The 23517-nt window shown below is 45.3% G+C and overlaps 1 protein-coding gene across 1 annotated transcript in view; it reads left to right on the forward strand.

The window, feature by feature from the left end:
• Nucleotides 1-8569: 8569 nt before the first annotated feature.
• Nucleotides 8570-23517, forward strand: part of LOC138514518 (olfactory receptor 13G1-like) — a 39457-nt gene continuing 24509 nt past the window's right edge. Inside the window, exon 1 of the mRNA XM_069629990.1 lies at nt 8570-9089. Coding sequence (XP_069486091.1) covers nt 8570-9089 — 520 coding nt within the window. The remainder of the gene's footprint in view (nt 9090-23517) is intronic.

Below are 23517 nucleotides of genomic sequence, written 5' to 3' on the forward strand. Positions count from 1 at the left end.
GAGGAACTGATCGAGGTCTTAAGCCACGGCCTAGGCGTGGAACAAGACCAGCCCGTCGGAATGGGCCCCGACGCAGGTGACGACGACGACATCGTCGAGGATACCGACGGGGCCCCTGCTCGCCCGTCGGATTCCCCTCTGCCAGCGCCGCAAGACAACTCAGCGGTCATTTTGTTGGCTATACAGTCCTTATGCTCCGAGATAAGGACGAGACTACCGTTACCGACGGAGGAACCTCTCCCGTCGGGGGATCCAGAACCGGGACCTTCTGGTGTTCCCCCTACCAAGAAAAGAAGGATCCATCCACCGCCTCCTTTTCAACCGTCGCGCCCCGTCCAGCCCTCCTCCCCGTCCACCCGAGGGGATGATACGGGGACTGACACGGCAGCGACGGGTACGGACGACGAGGCATACGACGAGGATTTTCCGTCGTCGCCTCCCACCAGGGCTTCTCCGCCCGACGAGATTGGATCGTTCCACTCAATGATCGCCAGGGCATCCGAGCTTTTCCAACTCTGCCCTGAGGAGAAGAAAAAGGAAGGCTTCCTTTACCAACGGCGCGAGACCAAGAGGAAGACGGTCCTCGCAGTGCCTCTGTTGGACGACATTTGGGATGAGGGCCTTTCCCTCCTCAAGAACCCTACCACGACGCCAGCGAAAAGAGACCGGTACGAGAAAAAGTACCGGGTCCCGGACTCGGCCCCCCTATGCCTCCGGGCGCAGCCTACCCCGGACTCCGTCGTCTCCGCGGCAGCCAGGAAGAAAGCGGGGGGGGGGTGCGGCCTCCACGTCGACTTCCCCGCCGGACGGCGAGGGAAAGAAATTGGATGCCATGGGACGCAGAGTCATCTCGTCGGCGTCGACGACGATTAAAGCGGCCAACGCCTTGGCTATCGTGGCCCGCTACGACAGGGAACTCTGGTACAAGATAGCTCCCCTGCTGGATTTTCTGCCGGACGACAAGAGGGCGGAGGCCCTTGAGATCCTGCAGGAAGGTGAGGTGGCCTCGGACCACGCCATCACCGTGGCTACGGACATCGCCGACACTGGGTTCCGCCAGATGGGCAACGGCGTTTGCCTTCGACGTCGCGGATGGCTCAAGGCTACGGACTTTCGGCAGGACGTCCAGACCAGGGTCCTGGACATGCCCTTCGACGGGAACAACCTGTTTGGGAAGACAGTGGACGATTCCCTTCAGGCCATCAAGGCGGATACTGAGACGGCCCGGGCCCTTGGAGTACTGCAGCAACGGCGGACGCCCTTTCGGAGCGGCGGAGGCAAGGGCGCCTCCAAAGGTTCCGGCGGCGGTTTCGCTTCCTACCGTCAAGCGGCCCGCTCGTCGTCGCAAGAGGCCTACAGAGGACGAGGCAAGTCTGGCGGACCCCGCCGTCGTCGCCAAGGAGGCCAAGGCGGCAAGGCCGCGTCCAAGCAGGATTTAACCGGCCGTGGGGTCGGGCCCCCACCGAAGCACCCCGGTGGGAGGCCGGCTGGCGGGCTTCGTCAGCGTGTGGGAGTCCATCTCCACCGACCGTTGGGTGCTGGACGCCCTGGCCCGGGGCCACGCGCTCGAGTTTCAAAGAAGGTGCCCGCGCGTCCCCCCCGTGGCCAGGAAAGAACTTCACGTCCCTCAACTTCTCCTGGAGGTAAAGGCGATGCTCAGAAAGGGCGCCATCGAACTCGTCCCAAAGAGGCTTCGGGGCTCCGGAGTCTACTCGCGTTACTTCCTCGTGAAGAAGAAGACGGGAGGATGGCGCCCCATCCTGGACCTGCGACGCCTGAACAAGTTCATCAAGGCGCAGAAGTTCCGGATGGTCATCCTCCAGCACGTCCTGGGTCAGCTGGAGGAAGGAGACTTCCTATCGTCGTTGGATTTGGAGGATGCCTACTTCCACATTCCCATCCTAAAGGGGCACCGAAAATTCCTCAGATTCGTGGTCCAAGGGCGTCATTACCAGTTCAAAGCCCTTCCCTTCGGACTGCGGTCGGCACCCAGGGTTTTCACCAAGTGCCTCGCACCGGTGGCGGCGCAGCTGCGCCGCGAGGGGATTCACGTCTACCCCTACCTGGACGACTGGCTCATCCGCGCCAAGACGAGGGAGCTCGCCGTGGTCCACACGGCAAGGACCGTCCAACTCCTCACGGACCTGGGATTCTCCGTGAACTACGCCAAATCCCACCTGGTGCCCGCGCAAGTCGCACTGTTTCTGGGAGCGAGGCTCGACACAGTGTCCCTTCTGGCCTCCCCGTCGGAGGAGAGGACCAGGACCATCTTGGGCAAGGTGCAACGGATGTTGGTGGCCGACGCGGCCAAGGTGAGGTCCATCAAGTCCCTCCTCGGGATGATGTCTTCCTGCATCTACCTCATTCCCATGTGCAGGCTCCGGATGCGCCCGTTGCAAGAGTTCCTGGATGCGCGCTGGATCCAGACGACGGGCAGCTTCGAGGAAAGGATCAAGCTCGACGAGAGTTTCCGACGAGCGATACGGTGGTGGGGCACCCGCGCGCATCTGACGGCGGGCATGGACTTCCAGACCCCAGCCCACCAGGTGACTGTGACCACGGATGCCTCCCTAGAAGGGTGGGGAGCGCACACCGAAAATCTGCACGCAAGGGGACTCTGGCTCCCGACGGAGAAGTCCCTGCATATCAACGTCCTGGAGCTCCGTGCAGTGTTTTGGGCCCTCAGGTCCTTCCTTCCGTCCCTCAAGGGCAAGGTGGTGAGGATCTTCACCGACAACACCACCACCATGTTTTACATCAGGAAACAGGGCGGAACCAGGTCCCCAGCGCTGTCCAAGGAGGCGCAGGACCTGTGGCATTGGGCCGTCGCCCAAGGGATTCTTCTGGTGCCGTTTCATCTGGCAGGGATAAAAAACACCATCGCCGACTCACTCAGCAGGGAGCTGCGCTCGTGCCACGAGTGGGAACTACGGCAGGATCTGGTGGATCGCCTCTTCCGACGGTGGGGCACACCCCAGATCGACCTGTTCGCGACGGCGACGAACACCAAGTGCCGGAGGTTCGCCAGCAGGTTTCCCCAGACGAGGAGCATGGGCGATGCTTTCTCGTTCCCCTGGGAGGGCCTGTTCCTCTACGCGTTCCCTCCCTTGCCTCTGCTAATCCGGCTCGTCAACCAGCTCAAGAGGTCACGGTGCAGGATGATCCTCGTCGCACCTGCGTGGCCGAGGCAGATATGGTTCCCGGACCTTCTGGACTTGTCGGCGTCCCCGCCAATCAAGCTGCCGGCGGATGCGGATCTACTCTCCAGGGAAGGAGGCGCCATCCTCCACCACGACCCGAAGTCGCTGAACTTGCAGGCCTGGCTCCTGCAGCGCTAGAGTTTGGAGGATACGACATACCGGCCGATTGCAGAGAGGTTCTTGCAAAGGCCAGGGCGTCCTCGACTCTTAAATGCTACGGACACAAATGGAAGAGGTTCTCTGTCTGGTGCCACGCACAGAAGATTAACCCTCTACGGATTACGGCTCCCCAAGTGCTGCCGTACCTGCTGACGCTGGCCAAAGCTGGTCTGGCACACGCGTCCATCAAGATTCATCTTGCTGCGATCTCCCGATACACCAGAACCACGGGCCGGACGTCCTTGTGGTCTCATCGTCTGGTGAAAGAGTTCATGAAGGGACTGTTCAGATCGTTCCCGCCGGTGAAGGCTCCGGCCCCGGCGTGGGAGCTCAACGTGGTGCTGACCAAACTCATGGGACCTCCGTTCGAGCCTCTGCACTCGGCCCCGTTGAAGTTTCTATCGTGGAAAACAGCTTTTCTCGTGGCCATCACCTCCGCACGACGAGTGGGAGAGATCCAGGCCCTTTCCTGCAAGGCCCCGTACTTGACTTTCCACGACACGAGGGTAGTGCTCAGGACGCACCCCTCCTTCATGCCCAAGGTACCGTCGGACTTTCATCTCAACGAACCCTTGGTGTTACCTGTGTTCTTCCCGTCGCCTTCGTCGCCGGCTGAGAGGACTTTGCACTCGCTGGATGTAGCTAGAGCGCTGAAGTTCTACGTGGACCGCACGAAAGGTTTTCGGAAGACGTCACAACTCTTTGTGAACTTTGGACCTGTCAATCAGGGGAAGGCTCTCTCGAAGGCTTCCATCTCCAGATGGCTCTCCGGCTGTATCATGTACTGTCACCGGTTGGCAAACCGACCGCTGCCTGGCCGTCCGAGAGCCCATTCCACCAGAGCGATCGCAGCTACCACGGCGTTCCTATCTGGTGTGCCCCTGCTGGACATATGCAGGGCTGCTACGTGGAGGTCGACGCACACCTTCACGAAATTCTACTGCGTCGACCGGGATTCCAGGGAGGAGTCCAGGGTCGGCCAAGCAGTGCTGCGCAACCTGTTCGCCTGAGGTGAGCCTGGTGAGGAGGTAAGATGCTTAATGTTGAGTTGATGTGATGCTTAATGTTGAGCCTTTGCCACCTCCCGTGGTTGTGCATGTGTGTACTGCTATGTATTCTTTATTCATGAGCATGTGAATCCATGCCAGACCCCATGCTGGAGAAGGAACAAGTTACTTACCTGTAACTGTTGTTCTCCAGCATGGGTCTGGCATGGATTCACATGCGAACCCTCCCGCCTACCCCTCTGCGGCTCTTCACTTGGTCATACTGCCACTTCACGTGCTTCCAAATCTGAAGATGGCTGCCAGAGGCGGTGCTTAGGTAGAGGGCAGTCATTGGCTGTGGTCAGTATGACGCAGAGACCAGTGATTGGTTATTACTACGAAAGACAGATCAGAAACGAAACTGATACTGGTTTTTTCTTTACCGAGGATTCCCAGCCTGACGACGGGGAATATTCATGAGCATGTGAATCCATGCCAGACCCATGCTGGAGAACAACAGTTACAGGTAAGTAACTTGTTCCTTATAGGCATATCATGTAATTCATGACACATGAATACAGAGGATATTTGGCCATCCTACACTGTTGTTTTCTTCTTTAACAAATCTTAACATTAATATGCAGACAGTAATCCTTTCATCCAAACATAGTTACTTACCTTTCTTAAGCAGATTCCATTTTTACTCAGATGTCAGCTCATCCGTGGGTTGGGATAGTCCCTCTATCTGCCTGAGAATTAAACAGGGATGACAGGTTTTCAGCTGATTAATATAAACCCGGTGCCAACACCAAAAACAGCATACCAAGACCATTGAAGATCTAAGAAAAGACAAAACGGAAAAGCCTAAATCAGCAGCTAGAGAAGACCACCCATTGGGAAAGGTCAACACATGTGCTAAGGAATCAGCAACGAACGGCCAACCAGACCACAACACAAAAACTAAACAAAACTCTCTATCTTCTGGCCCAATAAAACAATTGTGGGCCTGGCTTCCGAAAACAGCATCTTCATCAGCAAATAAATACCAACCAGCATCGAGACAAGAAAAGAATGCAATCCCAAGCAATGGAGACACAAAGAAACCTACACCAACATTATTAAAAATGGCTTTGTGGAACACACATGGCTTTAAACATTTGACGACAAAAGGAGAAACTAACCTGGGTGTTTTCGATATAATAGCACTCCAAGAGACCTGGCTGACAACTGCGCCAGCAATGAACGGATACGCAATAGAAGAGTCACCAGCTACAAAAGGCCTGATGGGCCGCCCAACAGCCGGCCTCCTGATTGCAGTCCACTCAGGCCGTGGCCTGTCTTTCCAAAAAAAGCATTCCTGCTCGCAAATCCACCTCTCTGTGTAGGTAAAGTGGACCAGATCAGACCCACAGAGCGAAAAGACCCAGGAATCATCAATGGTCATTATAACAACCTACTGGAACCCCAAAGCCACCACGGACAAAAGATTCTTACGAACCCTGGAAGCAGAAATAGATGACATCCAACCCAACTCGGAAACAATGCTGATAGTCATATGTGGAGACCTAAATGCGAATTGCCCGACTACAAAAGAATCCTCGCCAGCAAATAATGCCAAGCGGAAGGGGGACTACAGGGGCCAAAAATAGGCGAATTTGATGGATTCAAGACATTTCCACAACACTGAACACATTTCCCAACAAGCAGCCCTAATTCCAACATGGGAGAGAGACCGTCAAAAAGAAACCATTGACTATATATTCGCCTCTGAGGCAATGTTCAATCTAGTAACATCCTTCAACATAACAAGATCTAATGCCAGTGATCATAACATCCTTGTAACGCTCACCTGATTCCCGTAGAGGCGCCGGTCTTGACTGGGCGTATACCGTATCTTCAAAGGTGATGTGTAACACACGGCTGGCTCTTTGGGCTGGACCTCTGTGCACTGTATGTTTGACTCGAAGGGTAAGATGTCTTAGGTAAGTGAACGCCGTGCTCTCCATCTGCCTCGGGGCAGGGTGCTGTAACCAGTTTCTTCACTGGATAAGGGGAGCAGGCCTCTTGACTTCAGAGGACTGCTGTCCGTCGTTTACTGCACAAACGGTAAGTTTCGAGTAATTCTAATGTCTTTAAAGTCTTTAGTAATGATGTCTCTTGTTTTGCAGGGTTCCGGCGATGGTGGATGACGGGCTGAAGTGAGTTGAAGATGGAGCCCCTGTGATGAATAGAAGCGCCTGGAAGCACGTAAGTAAGCGCTTGTTGCCTGCTTCACGATGCGCTCTAACTGTCTTTTTATTTTGCAGGTAAAAGTTCGTAGCGGCTGCAGGGTGCTGGAATACCCACTGGATTAGATGTGGAAAGGAGTAATGGCACGTGAGTATTAAAGTTCCCCAATGTCTTTAAACGCACCTTGTTTTGTCTTTCAGATGCGGGATGCAGCGCCGAAGGCCTCCGGAGCGTGCGAAGAGTTGGTAAGCTTTTGTCTTTCAGATGCCGGAATGCAGTGTGAAGACCTCCGGCGCGCACAAAGAGTAGGTAAGCCTTTGTCTTTCAGAATGCAGCGCGAGGCGTTGGTGACAGCCGATGGCCCAGGTAAGTGAAGAGCTGTCACTGAAGACCGTAATGCTAACCTGTTCTTTCTTGTCTTTATAGGTGTTGCTGAAGACTGGATTCAGGATGGTAAGCCTTTTTCCTTAGGCCCAGGATCAGATGCAGAAGACACGATGAGCGTTCTGCTGCAGAGGATGCAGAATAACGCAAAGCAAGATTCATCCATCGGGTGTGGTTTAAATAGCCTCCTGTAGTGCTTAGGTGTCTCCTTCCACAGCCACGCCTAGGTAAGAAAAGAGTTCCTGCTTTCCAGAAGAGTTCCACTGTTCTGAACCTAGGGAGTGGCTCCTGCCCCACCCAACAGGAAAAGTAGTTGCAAACAGAAGAGGATCAGAGGCTCAACTGGCAGGCAAGTAAGCAGCATGGTCTGCTGCAGGTAAGTCCACCCAAGCATTATGAGCCCGGCGCTTCCAGCGCTGGGACTGGGCATATTTATGAGCCTGGTGCCGCTGGCGCCAGGACTGGGTCCAAAAGGTCCCAATTGGGACTGGTTGGCACTCGGAACCTGGGTTATGGATCTGCTTCCAAGGGAGTTGGGAAAACCCTGACCTTTTGGAAGCAGAGATCATGACAATCCTGCACATTACGTGGATCTCCCAAAGGCCCTCAAACCTGATAATGACTGATAAAGTCGAAGTGACTAACGAACAAGTCCGCCTATGTTTAACAACAGAAAGAATATTGGAACTGTCGTTAAGCTATAAAAAGAAACTGGAAAATAATGACAAGGCCAATAGGACAGAAATCGACTACCAGCCACTGCATATCACATACAAAGCCAGGCCGTTTAAACATCACGAAGGGGCAAAGAGAGGCATCCATCACTATGACACTCTTCTGGTGGAGACACGCTGTGACCTACCCAAATTAAAGCGACAGGCGTCTAATTCAAAATCTCCAAAAAAGTTCCAAGAAGAGGCAAAGAAATATGCGGGATGGATCAAATTCTACCGAGCAACACTCCTTCAACATGACTCAGAGGAGATGCTGAGGAAGGTCAACGACAGAAACTCTGGAGAATTCTGGTCTCTCATAAAATCGGTCGACAAAAAAGAAGGTCCATCACTAGTTAACGCGGTGAGTGAGGAAAGATGGCAGAGGCACTTTAACGCTCTGTTCCACACGCCGGCTCAGAAACACATACCGTTGAAGTCTTCGGGTCCTGTCCCTTGGGAAGACTTTTCCAACAAAGCCGATATAGAAAGAGCGATTCAAAAACTAAAATCCTTCAGAGCTCCAGGCCCGGGCGGAGTAATGAATATAGACCTAAAAAACCATCCAGCCGAATGGGCCTCCTTCATCAGTATCGTCTTCAAAGAAATAAACCCGACAAAGACAATACCTAGTTCCTGGACGTCGGCGATAGTCGTACCAATCTTCAAAAAGGGAGACAGATCCGATCCCGCCAACTACCGCCCAATAGGGCTGTTGGATACAATAGGAAAAATCTAGGGCTCGTTCCTTTTAGGAAGCGTCCAACGATGGCCCAACTGCTCCCTTGGGGATGACCCATTTCAAGCTGGCTTCATGAAGAACATTGGGACAACAGTAAATATTATGCTACTGAGCATAATAAAAAGTAAATCGCGGGCACAACAAAAGAAGGTATTCATGTCCTTCGTCGACCTAACTCAAGCTTTTCACAAGGTAGACCGAGATTTACTTTGGTCCAAAGTGGATGCATGGAACTGCCCTAAACAGATCTTGGAACCAATCAAAGCTCTCCACACAGACACCACAATGAGAGTGAAACTCAATCAAATAGGGACCCTGACAGATGAGATCAATACCAACAGAGGACCGAATCAAGGCTGCCCCTTGGCGCCCACCTTATTCACTGCCTTCCCTGGAGATGACAAAGAGTCATGCGAAGAGCTTAGATCCTTTCCACCGAAAATAGGGGGGTGCCCAGTCTCAAGGCTACTTTACGCTGACGATATCATCCTGATAGACCAGACCCCGATCGGTCTCCAACGCCAACTGCTGAACAACCTGGCCAGTTACATATCAAAAAACAATCTTGAGATCAACATAGGGAAAACAAAAATTCTGATCATCGCGAAAACTACAACAAAAAGAAAAACCCATCACTGGAGTATCGACAAAACCAAAATTGAACTCGTCAAAGAATGTATGTTACTTGGGATAATAATTGATAGCTCAGGCAACAAAGCGAAAATGCAGACCCACCTCTGGGAAAAATCCCCGAAACTCACCTCCCAGGCCCAAGCTCTGGACAGAAAATTCTGACGCTTTTCGCTGTTACCAGTGATGAAGTTCTATAAAGCAAAGTTGTCCCCTCATTGACATATGGCGGGAAAGCCATCCTGACAATTCTGTCAAGTCTGTGGGCCAAGCTAGAAGGATACTTCTGGCGGCAAGTACTCCGCCTCCCAACATCAACAGCTGTCTCAGCAACAGGGAGAGAACTAGGACTCTTATCTCTAAAAGCAGCAGTCAACTCAAGTGAAATGTCACTATACAGAAAAGTGATTATCTCGGACTCAGCTCCTCAATACAAACTGATAAATCAAGAATTACAGACAGGAGGATGCAAAATGCTTTCAGCCTGGGCAGCTAAGAAAAAACTATTAGAGCAAGCTGGCTGCAACAAAGAGGACCTATTTCAAAACCCAACGAAAGTTAAGAGAAAGCTGGAGGTACTGGACTGGATAGAAACCCAAGACAAGGCAGATTCAAACAAACTACTTACCCATCTCCCAAGGCAAAGTAAAAACTGAATGAAATTGAACAAGTTCTCAGAAGCTTCCCAGATAAACGCTTGAGACAAACTTTCATAAGGGCCAAGTTAAATCTCCTTCAAACCAATGCAATTTGAGTGCTCAGGGGACTATCCAACACCAGCAGCTGTAGACTATAGACTTAGCTGTAGACTTAGCTATAGACTTAGCTGTAGACTTAGCTGTAGACTAAGACAGGGACCCTTCAGAAACAGAATCAGTTTGACACCTGCTGATGAGGTGCCCCGAAACATCAGCCTTTAGAAAAGCATACTTAAAACCTCTCCTTGAACCATTTTCTCTGCGAGAAGAAGAAACTTGCTGGAACCGACTACTGAGTGGAAAGAAAACCAGTTGGACCATTGGAACGGCAAAGATCCTCGAAGCGGCCCTGGCAGGATGCCTCAAAGAAGAAAATCAAATACCACCAAGCTGAAAATACAAAGAGCACAAAACATAGGCCGGGGAAAGGACAAGAGAATTAAGCAAAAGCAAACAATTTGTAAAATCAATAAAGTTGATAAATGCAAAAAAATAAACCCAGTGTTCCTCTACCTGATCTGCTTTGGGTGTTTTTATTTTATAGGCAGCCATATATTTTGTATCTATAATTGCAAAAGCCCTTTTCCAAGAAAGTAGGAACTTCTTCTCCTTAGCTGGAATCCTTCAGAAACTCAAAAGATAGGCTAGGTCACTTATTTCATATTCCCCTTTTGAGGTTTTCAGGTCTCAACAATTGTGTCTATTTACAAAAGGCTTTTCTTTGACTTTTTGAGGATAGGCCTGTTGAAGGTATTTGTGAAGATTGTCTACATATTAATGCGTAGAAGAGACATTTACCAACATTTGTGTCTGTGTTCCGCATAACAAATGTTGATGCAATACTATTTTTGTACCAGCGATGTTTTATAAAAGGGACATTTGGGTGGATCTCCGAGCCATCAGAGCTAGTGGTAATCACATTTACTCACTAGGTCAAGAATCAACCACAAACTTCTTCAGAATTCCCACAATTGTTTAGTCATATTGCTCTACTCCTCAGCTAGATACCAGATGGTAGGAGATGTGTACCTTTCTATTGATGCCAAGTATTTTCCAAATCTTGGTCATCACTTCCTAGTTAAAATGAGTGACTTTGTCAGACTCAATCATTTGATGAAAGTTGAAGAAGGAAAAGATGTGGTGGAATAATAAAGTGACAGCAGTCTCTGCCTTACAATGTAGGGCTGTCGGACATTCAGTCCATTTAGTAAATACGTAAGTAACTGTAAACATATACTTGTTGCCATGGGCAGAAATATCACTGGACCAATAAATAGTATCTGTAGCTCACACCATGGTAATTTCATTCCCATTGAATGGGAGAACAAGATTGTAACTAAGTATATAACAGATGCCACTTTAAATATGGGTTAAGTATGAACCCATGTGTAGCGTATAAGCAATTTTAAAATACCTGATGGCCAGATGTCAATCAATCATGGGCATGCTTTAAGATTATGCTTTAGAATGAGGTAGGTACCTCCCAATTATTGTAACCAGATTGGGGTTTCCTAACAAAAAAGTGCATCCTAATTCTTAGAAATGTTCTGAAACTTCATTGAAACTCAAAGATATCTCTTCTCCTGACAATTTTTTGAGAAAGCGGTTCTCTGTATCTTGTGATGTTTCCTAATAATTAGATCTCCTTAATGAGCACTAATTAAATCAAGATCTAGAGCATCTCTAATCCATTGAAGATTGGAAAGCTCACTTTCAGCACAAGTGTGTGATTGACTCACTGCTATTACTTATATTTCTCTGAGGAGATGTTCCATACTAATGCATTCCCAATAAGATCTTCAGTTTTGGCTAATTGATCAGTTACACCATTCCCCGTGTTGTCCGAACCTTCTACCTTTGAGTGTCCTTTTATCTCCTTCCAGAAAAATCTTACATTGTTTCATGTCCCTAAATCATCTATTGTTTGGATTAACTTCCTGTGTTTTATTTTTATTTTACATTTTTTTTAAACATTATGTATTTGCTTGGATGCCTTCTGTTACACAGTTGTTCAGTCACAATTTTCAGAAGAGGTCACTTACAATATGACCAGTGAACAATCACAATGCAAATGAAGGTATAGCTCAGTTGTAGAGCAGCTGTAGCACATATGGCATACAGTCAAAATCCACATGTACATTTGTGGGCACATCAGGAGAAGTATTCAGAGCATCCTTCATCGCTTCGGTGTGGTAACTAAAATTACAGATTTCAAGTGGGAGGCCTTTGTATTAGATGGTTCTTAAAGATTGCCCAAATATCCATGACTTTAGATGCCCTGGGCATCGTGGTGACATACATTTCTTCCATATCATTCGCCCAGGTGTCATCGCGAGCCAGCCAGCGACCGTAGGCGTTGACCTTTGAACCCTGTCCAGAAGTATGAAACATTTTGCTAACAAGTAGCCTCAATCTCCGCTGAAGTAGAGGCACATTGTTAAGCAAACTAAACACAGACAATTGCAGGTTAGGCTATAGAATGGCTCCCACTATCATTGAGAGAGTGTCGCAGACTGCCACCCAGAAAGAGTGTTTCTTGGATTAATTCGGACACCAGATAATAAATTCTCTTAAAAATGGTATGTTTTTACGAGGAAGAATGTCTTGTTGTATTAGAGTGCAATGCAGGGCAGGCCCAGAGAATGTGAATGCAATCGCCCATCGCATCGCTGCACGTGCGGCATCGACCGATGTTATCTGAATCCATGAGTTTAATTTTTGCTGGTGTGTTGTATAGACTGTGCAGTACCTTAAATTGAAAAATATGAAACCGAGAATGTTGGTTCCCCACTTTTCACAGAGCAGGCACAAGTGTGTGGGTATAGTCGTTTGTAGTAAAGTGTACTAGCTCTCACTCAGATTTTGGCACTGTTGCTCAGACTGCACTAATACAGAATGCAAACTGCTTTTAGGCTAAAATAGCCTAATTTCCCTGATGAACCCACTGAAGACTCTATGCTCACTTGCATCATTCACTTGCAACTAATTTGTTCCGTTAACCAACAGACCTGAATAACCATCTCCACAGACTTAACTTCCATCCTCCTAGTCTATCAAGATTCTCCCATGCAGATAGTTTCTGTGTGTTAAGAGGATACTACAAGATGAACAAGAATGCACCAGACTTTAGGAAGACAGGTGACAAACATTTATTTGCCAGAGGTTATCTTGAATCAGTGATACAGGAATCCATAGAGAAGGTCTGAAGGCATTCTAGAAATACCCTTCTGACTCAGAAGAGCACTACAGCTATACCTTCTTTGGTGAAAGTTTCTAAATACTCTAAAGAGGGCTTTATTTAATTTATTTTTGTGTGCAAAAAACAGTACAAGGATGACAAATCAAATCAGGTCGCTTGCAGACAAGTTAAGTTACAGATACAGCACAAGTCTGACAATTCAAAGTAGGTAGATTTCAGACAGACTACGTTACAAATACAGCACAACGCTGACCACTCAAATTAGGTCGGCTTCAGGCAATTTACATAAACTGGCCGGTACAGTGCATAAACAAGTATATTTATCAAAAACACCCGCAAGTGAGTATCATTAGAATGCTTCACACCAAGGTATGGTTGGCGTGAGGAGATTCAAGTAGCATATTGGGACCTGGGCATGTAGCTGGAAAGCCACTCTAGTAGGCTGGAGGCTACATCGGACATGGATGGCAAGAGCATGAATGGAACAAATGGCGCAGCAGAAGCGGGTCATGGGCACACACCCAGTTAGTAGAAGGCTTTGAATGCCGAATCTGTGTATTCCTCTTACTGCAGCATATGTTTTTCTGAAGTCTTTCAGAACAGAGAGCGTCAGGGTGAGCTCTAGGTATTGGAGGGCTGTAGAGCGTGCTCTAGGAGTGACACTGAGGGGTGATGGGAGGGGATGGCTTTGGTAGGTCAGGTAGACGGGAGGATGAAATAATGTCATGAGACACAGCCGTGGAGTGCTGGACATAACAGGTGCGGAAAGCATGCCAAGTCTACCTTTTGTTACGGTAGTGCAGCAACATGAAATTGAAGAAAACAGCACTCGTGAATAAGTGAGAAGAGTTTATGCTCTTTTTACTTGGTGTCATGCTATTGTGCTTCTGATGCTTATCAGTGGAGTTGCTCCATCAACGTGTGCTCATGTGATGTAGAGAAGTGCATGGCATCAAGGCTAGTCCTTGAGCAGGGACATGGGACCTGACTGGCATTTTCACAGAAATGTAATATAGCCCAGCCATTCCCAGACAGGCCCAGACAAGATTAAAAGATGTATCTAGAATTATTGGCACTTTCTGTCAGATGACAAGTTACTCGGTCCTTTGTATAAAGATCCCCTAGTTTTTGCTTACACTAAAAGTATGAATCGGAAAGATATGTTGGTTAGGAATGACAGTGGACAAGATAAAACACGCCCCAAACACAGTGTTAGTTTTCCACACCTCTAAGGCACCAATTGTAGCACTGTATTTAAAGGGAATCTGGTACATCATCCATAATCGAGGAAGAAGATTCATCTAAAGAACTTCTACTTCTGACAGCCACAGTATCATCTACAGTATCACGTGCCCTTTTGGCAAATATTACGTGAGACAGTCTGGTAGGAAGGCCAAATTGAGGTGGAACGAGCATTGTTCAAATCTAAGCATGAAAAATGTGAAGTCAAGAGAGATGCAGCACTTTCTGGAAGAAGGTCACCAGATATCACAAATGAAGTTTCACATTTTGGAAGTTACCAACATCAAACCTGGAGAACAAGGCTTGGCATTATTTTTGGTTTAATGGGAAGCATTTTGGATCAAGTGTTTGAATTCACTGTATCCAGGTGGTCTTAATAAGGAATGTAACTTCTACTGCTATTTTGGACTCAATTGAGGAGTACCTCTTCTTTCCCCCTTTTTTTTCTCTTCCCCACCCTGTTTCATGACTGCAATTATCCCAAAGTACTTCCTATTGTAACAGTACTTTATTTGATCCTTCATGTTAAGATTAATTTATGCACTGACTTTTTGTTTCTATATTGGTCAACCTAAAGTACTTTCTTATAATATGACTATCTTTGATCCTCCATGTTAAGATCTGCTTCGTGTAGCGATATTTGTTGCCACCGAATGACATTTACTGATTAACTTATTCCACATATGTAATCTCCATTGGTTACCCCACTTTGTTTTTATATATTTTTAATCTTTCTCAAACATTTCTGGTATTTGTACTTAGCACTCTAGTAATGTTACCACATGCATTTACTAGCTATTAACTACAGTTCCTGATTTTATCCTATGACACATGCACATATCTTTATTTTTTTCAAATGTCTCAATTAAATGTAATATTAGCATATTAACTTACCGGATACATGTTCCAGTTTATGACCATATCCATTTGCATGTTGTCTAGACTTGAGGCAGCATAGGTTAAATATACCTCCACCCCCAAGCACCGAACAGGGAGTTAGTAATATACTCGCTGTTCAGTTATTGGAGCCACAGGTGGCTGGAACAGGAGCGGGAGCACTGTATTCGCAGGTGTCTGTAGCAGGGGAAGAAAACAGGATTATGACAGTAAGTACATGAAAAGGATGATGTCTCTTGGTGTAATGTAATGCAACAGGCTATGCATAAGTAATGTGATACTATCAAGGAAAACATCCTGGAAAAGAGTAACAACCTAAAATGTATTTAGTCCAAGCCTGCGGATTGGTCCTTTCAAAGATCTCCGCTCATTCCTATTTTTAACCTATCCCCTGTTACGGAAAAGAATCATTATTAATCAACTTAAGCCCACGAAATGTAAGAATGATATTTACACCACCATGTTGATTAAAAATTGTGCCCCCTCCTTAATCACCTCTATCTGTAAATTTGTTAATGCCTCTATAATCTCCTACGGTCCCACAGTATCTTAAGAAGGCCTGGGTCATGCCCATCTTGAAAAAGCCTGGCCTTTCAGTCGACATCCCAAACACATATCAGCCTATTACCAATACGGCGTTCCTTCTTAAGATCCTTGATCGCGTGGCCTTTTTACAAATTGTAGATCACCTAAAGAAATATCCTGTTTTGAACGACCATCAGTCTGGATTCTGGGTTGGCTTTAGAACTAAGACTGTGCTCTTAGAACTCATGTCCAAGCTAACGTCCAATAACGTCCGACAATAAGAGCTGTTATGAAACTTAAATATAGATATCACGTCACGTCGTGATCTCCACTGGCTGCCCGTGTAGCCCAGAATCTTGTACAAAAATGTAGACTTGGCTACATGCCTGAATACCTACAACAGCTCCTTATCAAGAGAAACAATATTAGAACACTAAGGTTTAATAATCACCACCTACAACTCGTTCCGAAATGTCGAACTAATAAAGTGGCCAACTTAGCTTTCTTCTCTATTGGACCGAAGGTCTGGAAGCCTCTCCCCTTGGACATGAGATTCATCGAGTCACTTGAATTCTTTAAGTAAAGGCTGAAGACTCACCTTTTAAATTAACTTATATATAGTTTTTATCTGACGAGGAGTACGTCTTTTTTAGCACTTACATATGTTTCTCTATGATCTCTGTTATTTGTTGTGTGTGTTCAGTCGCCACCCCCATGTCTCAGGGTCTATGGCTGCACTATATAAATGTAATAAAGTAAAGTAAAGAACTACACACAGTAACTGGAGTAAGCAAAGGCACCTACCAATCAGGTAGCAAAGGCAGGGCTCTAAGAAAAGAGCAGGACTTTTGCAACAGTGTTCCACTAAGTGATGTGTACATTTTACCTCAATATATGCCAACAGCAGCAGCAGCAGCATCTCAAGGGGTAGCTCCGTTAGAGTCAAGTTCCAAAAAACCAGATGATGCACAAAAAGGGGAATCTAGAGGCATTCCAGGAAAGAACAGGATCCACGTCATTTGCCGGGTGAATCATACCGAAACGTCGTCGCAAGGGAGAGGCAGAGGCAGTCCTTATTGAAAGTTCAGAGTCGTAGCAGTACAAATGATGTTCAGAGCCAAGTGCCGTAACCAAAGGGAAAAAACAAGAAGTCCAAAACCAAATCCAAGGTCAAGATCCAAGAAGGTAAGTGAAGCAAAACGAAACACCAAACGCTGGAAAAATCACAGCTGAGAAGCAATGCTTGCCACGCCCAGCGTCTGTTTATAGCGTAACCTGACTGGCATGCCGCGTAAAGCGGTGAGAATGGAGCAGACGCCGCTGCGGCGAAAATACAGCCGCCATGGTAACTTCCAACGTAGTCCAGGGTGATGTTGTTGACTCCTCCATATTGCATAGTGCTATAAGGACATGAAGAGAACCGGCGCAAACCCTGCCGCTTCGCTGTGGGCAAGCTTGCAATGTGAGGTGTGGGAGCATGTTGTGTCTGGCGTGATACAGAAGCTGGTTTGGAGGGAGCATGCAGGACATATAGTCACATGATTGTAATCTGTTTCTATTGGCATTTCCACTTGTCACTTTAATTTCACTAACTCATTGTTAATCAGTATTTTGGTATTAAAAACATTGTCACACGCAATGACGTCACCACATTGGTAGTCTGCTGCCATTTTCATTCTAACTTTATATAAAGAATGTATTCATCACCCAAAGTTCGCACTCACTGCATCCAGGATGCTGTTTCTCAATAGAATGGAGGTAAGAACGCTTGCAGATTATTATACATCTGGTGCTACCTGTTGGTCATTCTTGAGAACATTTTGTTCATACTTGTTTTTTTTTTCATTCTTGAATTGCAGGACTGTTAGCCCCTACGTGGCACCATTACAGAGTACACCAATAGGGAATTTTATCATATAAAATATGTATGTGTTTTCTTGGGTTATCGATATCACTTTGCTCTGTTATTTGGATGTATAACGCATTACTCTTTTCACAATATTGAGAACACATCCTTAGAAGATTATATAAATGCAGGTAGGATCACTTGTGTTTGCATTTTTTCCTTTACATTGTTTTCTATAGTTGAATGAGATTTTTCCAGGAGTTGTTTTATGCTATTGTATCTTTGTATTTCTATTTAGATATTGGTCCCTGAGGATGGACTTGCAGGCGGAATGCATTGGACCCAACTATAGGCCCGTGCCACGGAAACACATGCATTTCTTTTTAGACTTGGAGACATCCTTCATCAATACAGTTTGATTGACTTTCTTATACAGACAAACCTGATTCTGGATGAGATTCAGAAATAGCGTTTATTTTCCCAGAAGGCCGCGTCATCAGTATTTGGGCTGTAAGTGTTTATGAGTAAAAACTCTCTATTGAGGAGCGTACCCTGCACAATGACGTAGCAGCCCATTGAGTCAACCCTTGAGCCTAGTATTGTGAATTGCAGTGACTTATGTATAATGGTCATGGCCCCTCTAGCTTGTGATGACTATAAGGTGCAGTACCAACTGGTTCCCCAGGCCCTAATGAATGTTGTGTTAATAGACAATGTAGCATGTATGTCCTGCAAAAAGATGAAATGGGCCTTGTGCCTGTCCATATAAGCAAGAGGTTTCCAGGCTTTCACCGGGTTACCCAGAAACCTCACGCTCCAGCTCAATACAGCCACATCAGGGTGTCACACTATGTCAGAATCACTCCTTATAAGATTTAGACAAGGAGTGAAACACTGCTCACAGGACCAGAATCTGCTACAATTAATGTCATAGTTGCTAGCCAAGCAATTTAAACATTCCCCCGTACTTTCGACAACCCAACCCACCCTCACCACCATTCCCAATTCGGCGGTGTCCGCCTAGAATATCCCCAACAACAACATAAAACCATTATCAAATCAGCAGTCATGCATGGGGGGGTAGCTCTTGGCACTCTGGCCCGGGATCCATGCCTGTTGCATTCAGAGGAATGATTGAAATGAGGAATCCACTTTGGTGCCAACATGGGCAGAACAACTGAGTGTAGTGCAGTAAATACAGTCGGGTGACTTAGAACAAAGTTAAGTAGCACTCCAGCCTACTCAATGGTGTCTGCAGTTGTGATGACACATCCATTCGAAACGGCATTAGGTATGGGGATATTAGCCTCAATGTATGTTAGGTGGCTGCTTCCTCTGGTAGTGTAAAAAAAAGTCTTGCCTTTTTTAAGTATTTTATTTATGTGTTTGTTTCATTTGTTGTTAGTGCCCAAGACCCCGAGGTATCACCACGCTAGATTACAGAGTAGAAAATACATTAGGCAGGTACACGGTTCCGTTTCATGAAAAGTGATGGTCTACCAACTGGTACAGTTTCATGGTACAGATTCATGAAAATGTGTTGAACAGAGCTATTTTGATTTGTTTGTGAAAGATAAGGTAAGAGCGTTCATCTCTGATGGATGGAGGGAGAGTGTTCCATAATGTAGGTGCGATGACAGAGAAGCTGGATCCACCTGCTCTTTTTCTGGAGGATAGGGGGGTGTAGGAGCGCAGGATGCCTGGCTGGATTTTTTGGTGATGCGGTGGGTGAGGTAACGTGGGGCGGTATTGTGAAGGCATCGATGAGTGATGGACAGTATTTTGAATTCAGTACGGGCCTTGATAGGAAGTCAGTGAACTTTGTGTCAGATTGAGGAGATGTGATATGATCACTTAAAGCCCCATACTGCTCTGAGGGCATTGTTCTGGGTCAGCTGTAGTTTAATCAGCTTGTTGGAGGAGGTCCCTGCGAGGATGGCATTGCAGTAGTCCAATTTACTGCTGGCAAGATAGCTCAGCGGGTTGAGCGCTCGCTGCTGCAATCTGAGTGTGATCTGCAGGTCACAGGTTCGAATCCCGGCAAGGCCAACTCAGCCTTTCATCCTTCCAAGGTCGATAAATTTCGGTTGGGTGATAGTGTATGTAAATCTGTGCTCTTTAAAGCGCTTTGGATTAAGGCGCTATATAAATAATATATCATTAACATTACTGCTGTTAATGGCTCTGGCTAGGGTGAGGCAGTTACTAGGGGTGAGGAACTTTCTGGAAAGGTTGATAAGTTTAGTCGAAACAGAGGTTGGGACGCACCGGTTAGGTAGATGTGAGGTTTAAATTAACTATTAGCTATTGTAGAATAAGCAATTAATAGTGTCACCAAGTGAACCAGTATACACTAAACTGGGAAAACACAAACTTGAGTAATGTCTGATGAGAAAAATTGTCATCAGACCTTGGGTCGCCAATCGTAGTAAAAACTACTGAAAAATATTGAATCAATATATGTCTTAATGATGAATAAATTATGGACTTAATTTAATCCAAGGTATCCGCTGTTCCAGCAGTTGGTGTGGAGAAGAAATCCCAATCGAGTTTTGTTATAAGTAACTTTTTTAATTCATCAATTTAAGAGAAGCAGAAATTATATGCCAATGCATTTCGGACCTTTGCCTGGTCCTTCATCAGGGCGAATTTCTATAGTACAAAAAAAGGAAACACAAAGTACAAAAATCATATGGAATACTTACACACAAAAACAATCATAATGATTACCATGAGTAACTACGCCCATGAGGAAATACCTGCAATTATGTACTTCCTTATTACTTGGTCATCATAGTGATATTTCAATTTGCATCAATCAAAGCTGGGAATTATCTCCTGGGATGAAATGTATCGCAAATTTCCCATTGGTTTTCACATATAATCGCCTTGAGTTAATTATACGTAGGTTTGTGCCTATGAGACATTAAAGATGTAATCCTGTAAATAAAATTATCCGGTTTCATATTGTTGTAAACTGCGATGTTTAATTGCACTTAATATTGAATAAAAGTACACATACCTCGTTTTACATGTTGATATGTCAAGAAGCTCTCATTTAATACACATTTCTGCTCTAGGCGCATATGTTGCGCATTTCAAATAATTCCTCTATGGTAAATCCGCTATAACAATCCTCTCTGCAAAACAGATTGTGTATGGTACTTAGACATCCAATTGATATCATTCCACTTATCTTATTGTGTTAAATAGGAGTTTACATAAATTGAATTGCGCTTACCATATAGAATATTGTAACTATCAATATTGGAGGTAGCGAAAGATGCCATGGCGTGCATTGTTCCTGACAGCCTAGATGTATATGTGCCGACCCGTGATGATAAACATGCAGGTTCGCAGTTGGAACTGCCTGTCCATTGTAAGAAATATAAATAACGAGAATGAGACTCTGACTTGCAGTACTACGCTCAATAAGCTTGCTATTATTTAAAATGTTCTCCTACCTTGTGGCGTTTGAAAGAAGAAGACAATTCTCAGCGTTGTGGAAATCCGTGCGCGGCGGACAGATCTGGTTAAACATGAGCATTGCCAAGGAAACGTTCTTGTATAGAATGTTACGTGATTACGTTGCTCAGCGTTAGTGAGAGTGGTTGTCATAGCAACCTGACTAGAAAGACTGCTGCTAATGTGTCTATGTATCTATGGTAACAGTTCAACAAGCCTTAGCTGTGAGAGAGCGCCTGCTAATTATTGAAAACACAACGTTAGAATCAATAGGCTTGAAGCTGTGAATACGTAGGTACGGAAATGCTGAAAGTGTATATTTTGAATATGCACGCTTGGTAACATTACGTCTTACAAAGTTAAAATAAACTGGTAAAGCAGCCTATTTATGTTAATATGTGAAGCATTCTGTCAATACTTCAAGAGAGACTGGGTGTTTACTTAAAACTCTGTCCCATGGAAACTATAACGGCAAGTAATTACGTTATGCCTGTGCGCAGCACAACGCTAATTTCAATAATCATGAAAACATATAAATACAAAGGCATGTTAATGGTCAATGATACAGTTCAAGTGGTGAGTCATTACTTCATCATACATATTGAGGATAAATGTAGATATTCAATCCATATTGAATCTACACACACAATCTGACTTAATACAGATAATACACAGGCCATAATATTAAGGTAAATACAATGGCCAAATGATGTCGACCTTACCAGTCTTTCTTTGTCGATGTTTATAACCTAATTAGAAAGTTTGCAAAGCAATAGAGCACTCATGTCTATGCATAACGCTAAACGTACCTTTCAGCATTATCTCTAGCTTAACTCCAGCCAGTGAAATTGCATTGTGAGTATTTGCTAAGAAGAAAGGAAAGAAAAAAGAAAAAAGAAGAAACATAGAAAATAATAAATAATAGAGAAAAAGATATACTTAAATTCAAACCAAGCAATATCAACTTAATGTATTTTTCATATGAAGCAATGCATGTTGAGCTCTTTATTGAGCCCACAAGGCGATACGGTGTCCAGCCTCTCAATCCAATAGGCTTTGCGTTGCTCTAGTCTTTTAGTAGCACTGGTTCTGATGTTTGTCATTTGGACTACTTCAAGAATTTGAAATCGCATTTGTGATATCTGATGTTTTGCTTGATTAAAATGTCTGGCCACTGGAGAGTGATGGTTGTTGGTTCTAACATTTGATTTATGTTCATTCCATCTTACTTGTGCCTTTCTGCCTGTCTGGCCAATGTACAATAACCCGCAAGGGCACTTGATGCAGTATAAAACACCTTCTGACATGCAAGTTCAGTAGTCCTTGATTTTTATCTTTTCTACAGTTCTCAGGTGTGTGACTGTATTGCCGTTTATGATTTTATTGCAATTACTGCATGACATGCATGGGAATGTCCCTTGTCTTTTTGACAGAACTTTCTTAGTCATTTTGGGTTTGGTGTAGACTAGCAGGTCCCTCAAGTTGCTACTTCGTTGATTAGCAAAAAACGGTCTTTCTTGAAACAGATTCTGAAATTTGTCATAGCAAGTTAGCATCGGCCAATGCTTAAGGATTATTTTCTTGATTTTAGAGGACTGTACACTGTATTTACTGACGTAGACCATTTGGGATATCTTTACTTTTTGGTCTTTTTGTCGCTTTGAATTTATTGAGCAGTTCTTCTTTTTCTTGTTCATATTTGGAATCTATATTGGTGAGTCTTTTTATGCGTAGTAGTTGACTATATGGTAAACTACGTATAGTGGCTGCTGGATGGAAACTCATCCTATGAAGTAGGTTGTTTCTATCGGTCGGTTTATGGTAGACTTCTGTGTTGAATAATGGTCCATTTGGAGTCACTGCAACATCTAGAAAGTGTACACTAGGCTGCCCTATTTCATATGTCAATTGAATTCTTTTATCAATCAAGTTGATATATTCTAGAAATGAATCAAGGTTTGCCTGTTGACCAGTCCAAACTAGGAAGTTATCGTCAATGTACCAGCCCCAGTGCTTGATGTAAAGGTGCCAGACTGGATGTTTAATGATATGATCTTCTTCAAATTTCAAAATAAATGAGTTTGCATACACTGGAGCCATAGTTGCCCCCATGGCCGTGCCACTGATTTGTGAAAAATATTGTTTCTCGTACTGAAAATAAGCATTTTGTGCAATAAATTCAAGTAGCATCATGACCCATTCTTTAGATGCCCCTATTTCCTCTTCTTGTAAAAGCAGCCAGTCCACTGCTAATTTTCCAAAACAATGCGGAATGGAAGTATATAGACTGTTCACATCGATGGTCACTAAGAGATCATGTTCTTCCAATTGGATGTTCGACAATCTGTTCAAAAAATGTGTAGTGTCTTTGATGTAGATTGGATGTTTCTGTATAAGTGGCTGCAGAATTGTGTGAATATAGATGCCTAAAGGTTTGAGAATGCTGTGGGTGGCAGCCACAATTGGTCGTCCAGGAGGTTTCAGAAGAGATTTATGGATTTTGGGGAGCAAATAGAGATGTGGTGTTTGAGATTGTTTGAAATCTCTCTGATTGGATTACAAGGTAAGGCTTTATAGATGTTAGTGTCGCTCAATTGTCTTA

The sequence above is a fragment of the Ambystoma mexicanum genome, chromosome 12, assembly GCF_040938575.1.
Source record: "Ambystoma mexicanum isolate Mex_15411 chromosome 12, UKY_AmexF1_1, whole genome shotgun sequence".
Classification (NCBI taxonomy): domain Eukaryota; kingdom Metazoa; phylum Chordata; class Amphibia; order Caudata; family Ambystomatidae; genus Ambystoma; species Ambystoma mexicanum.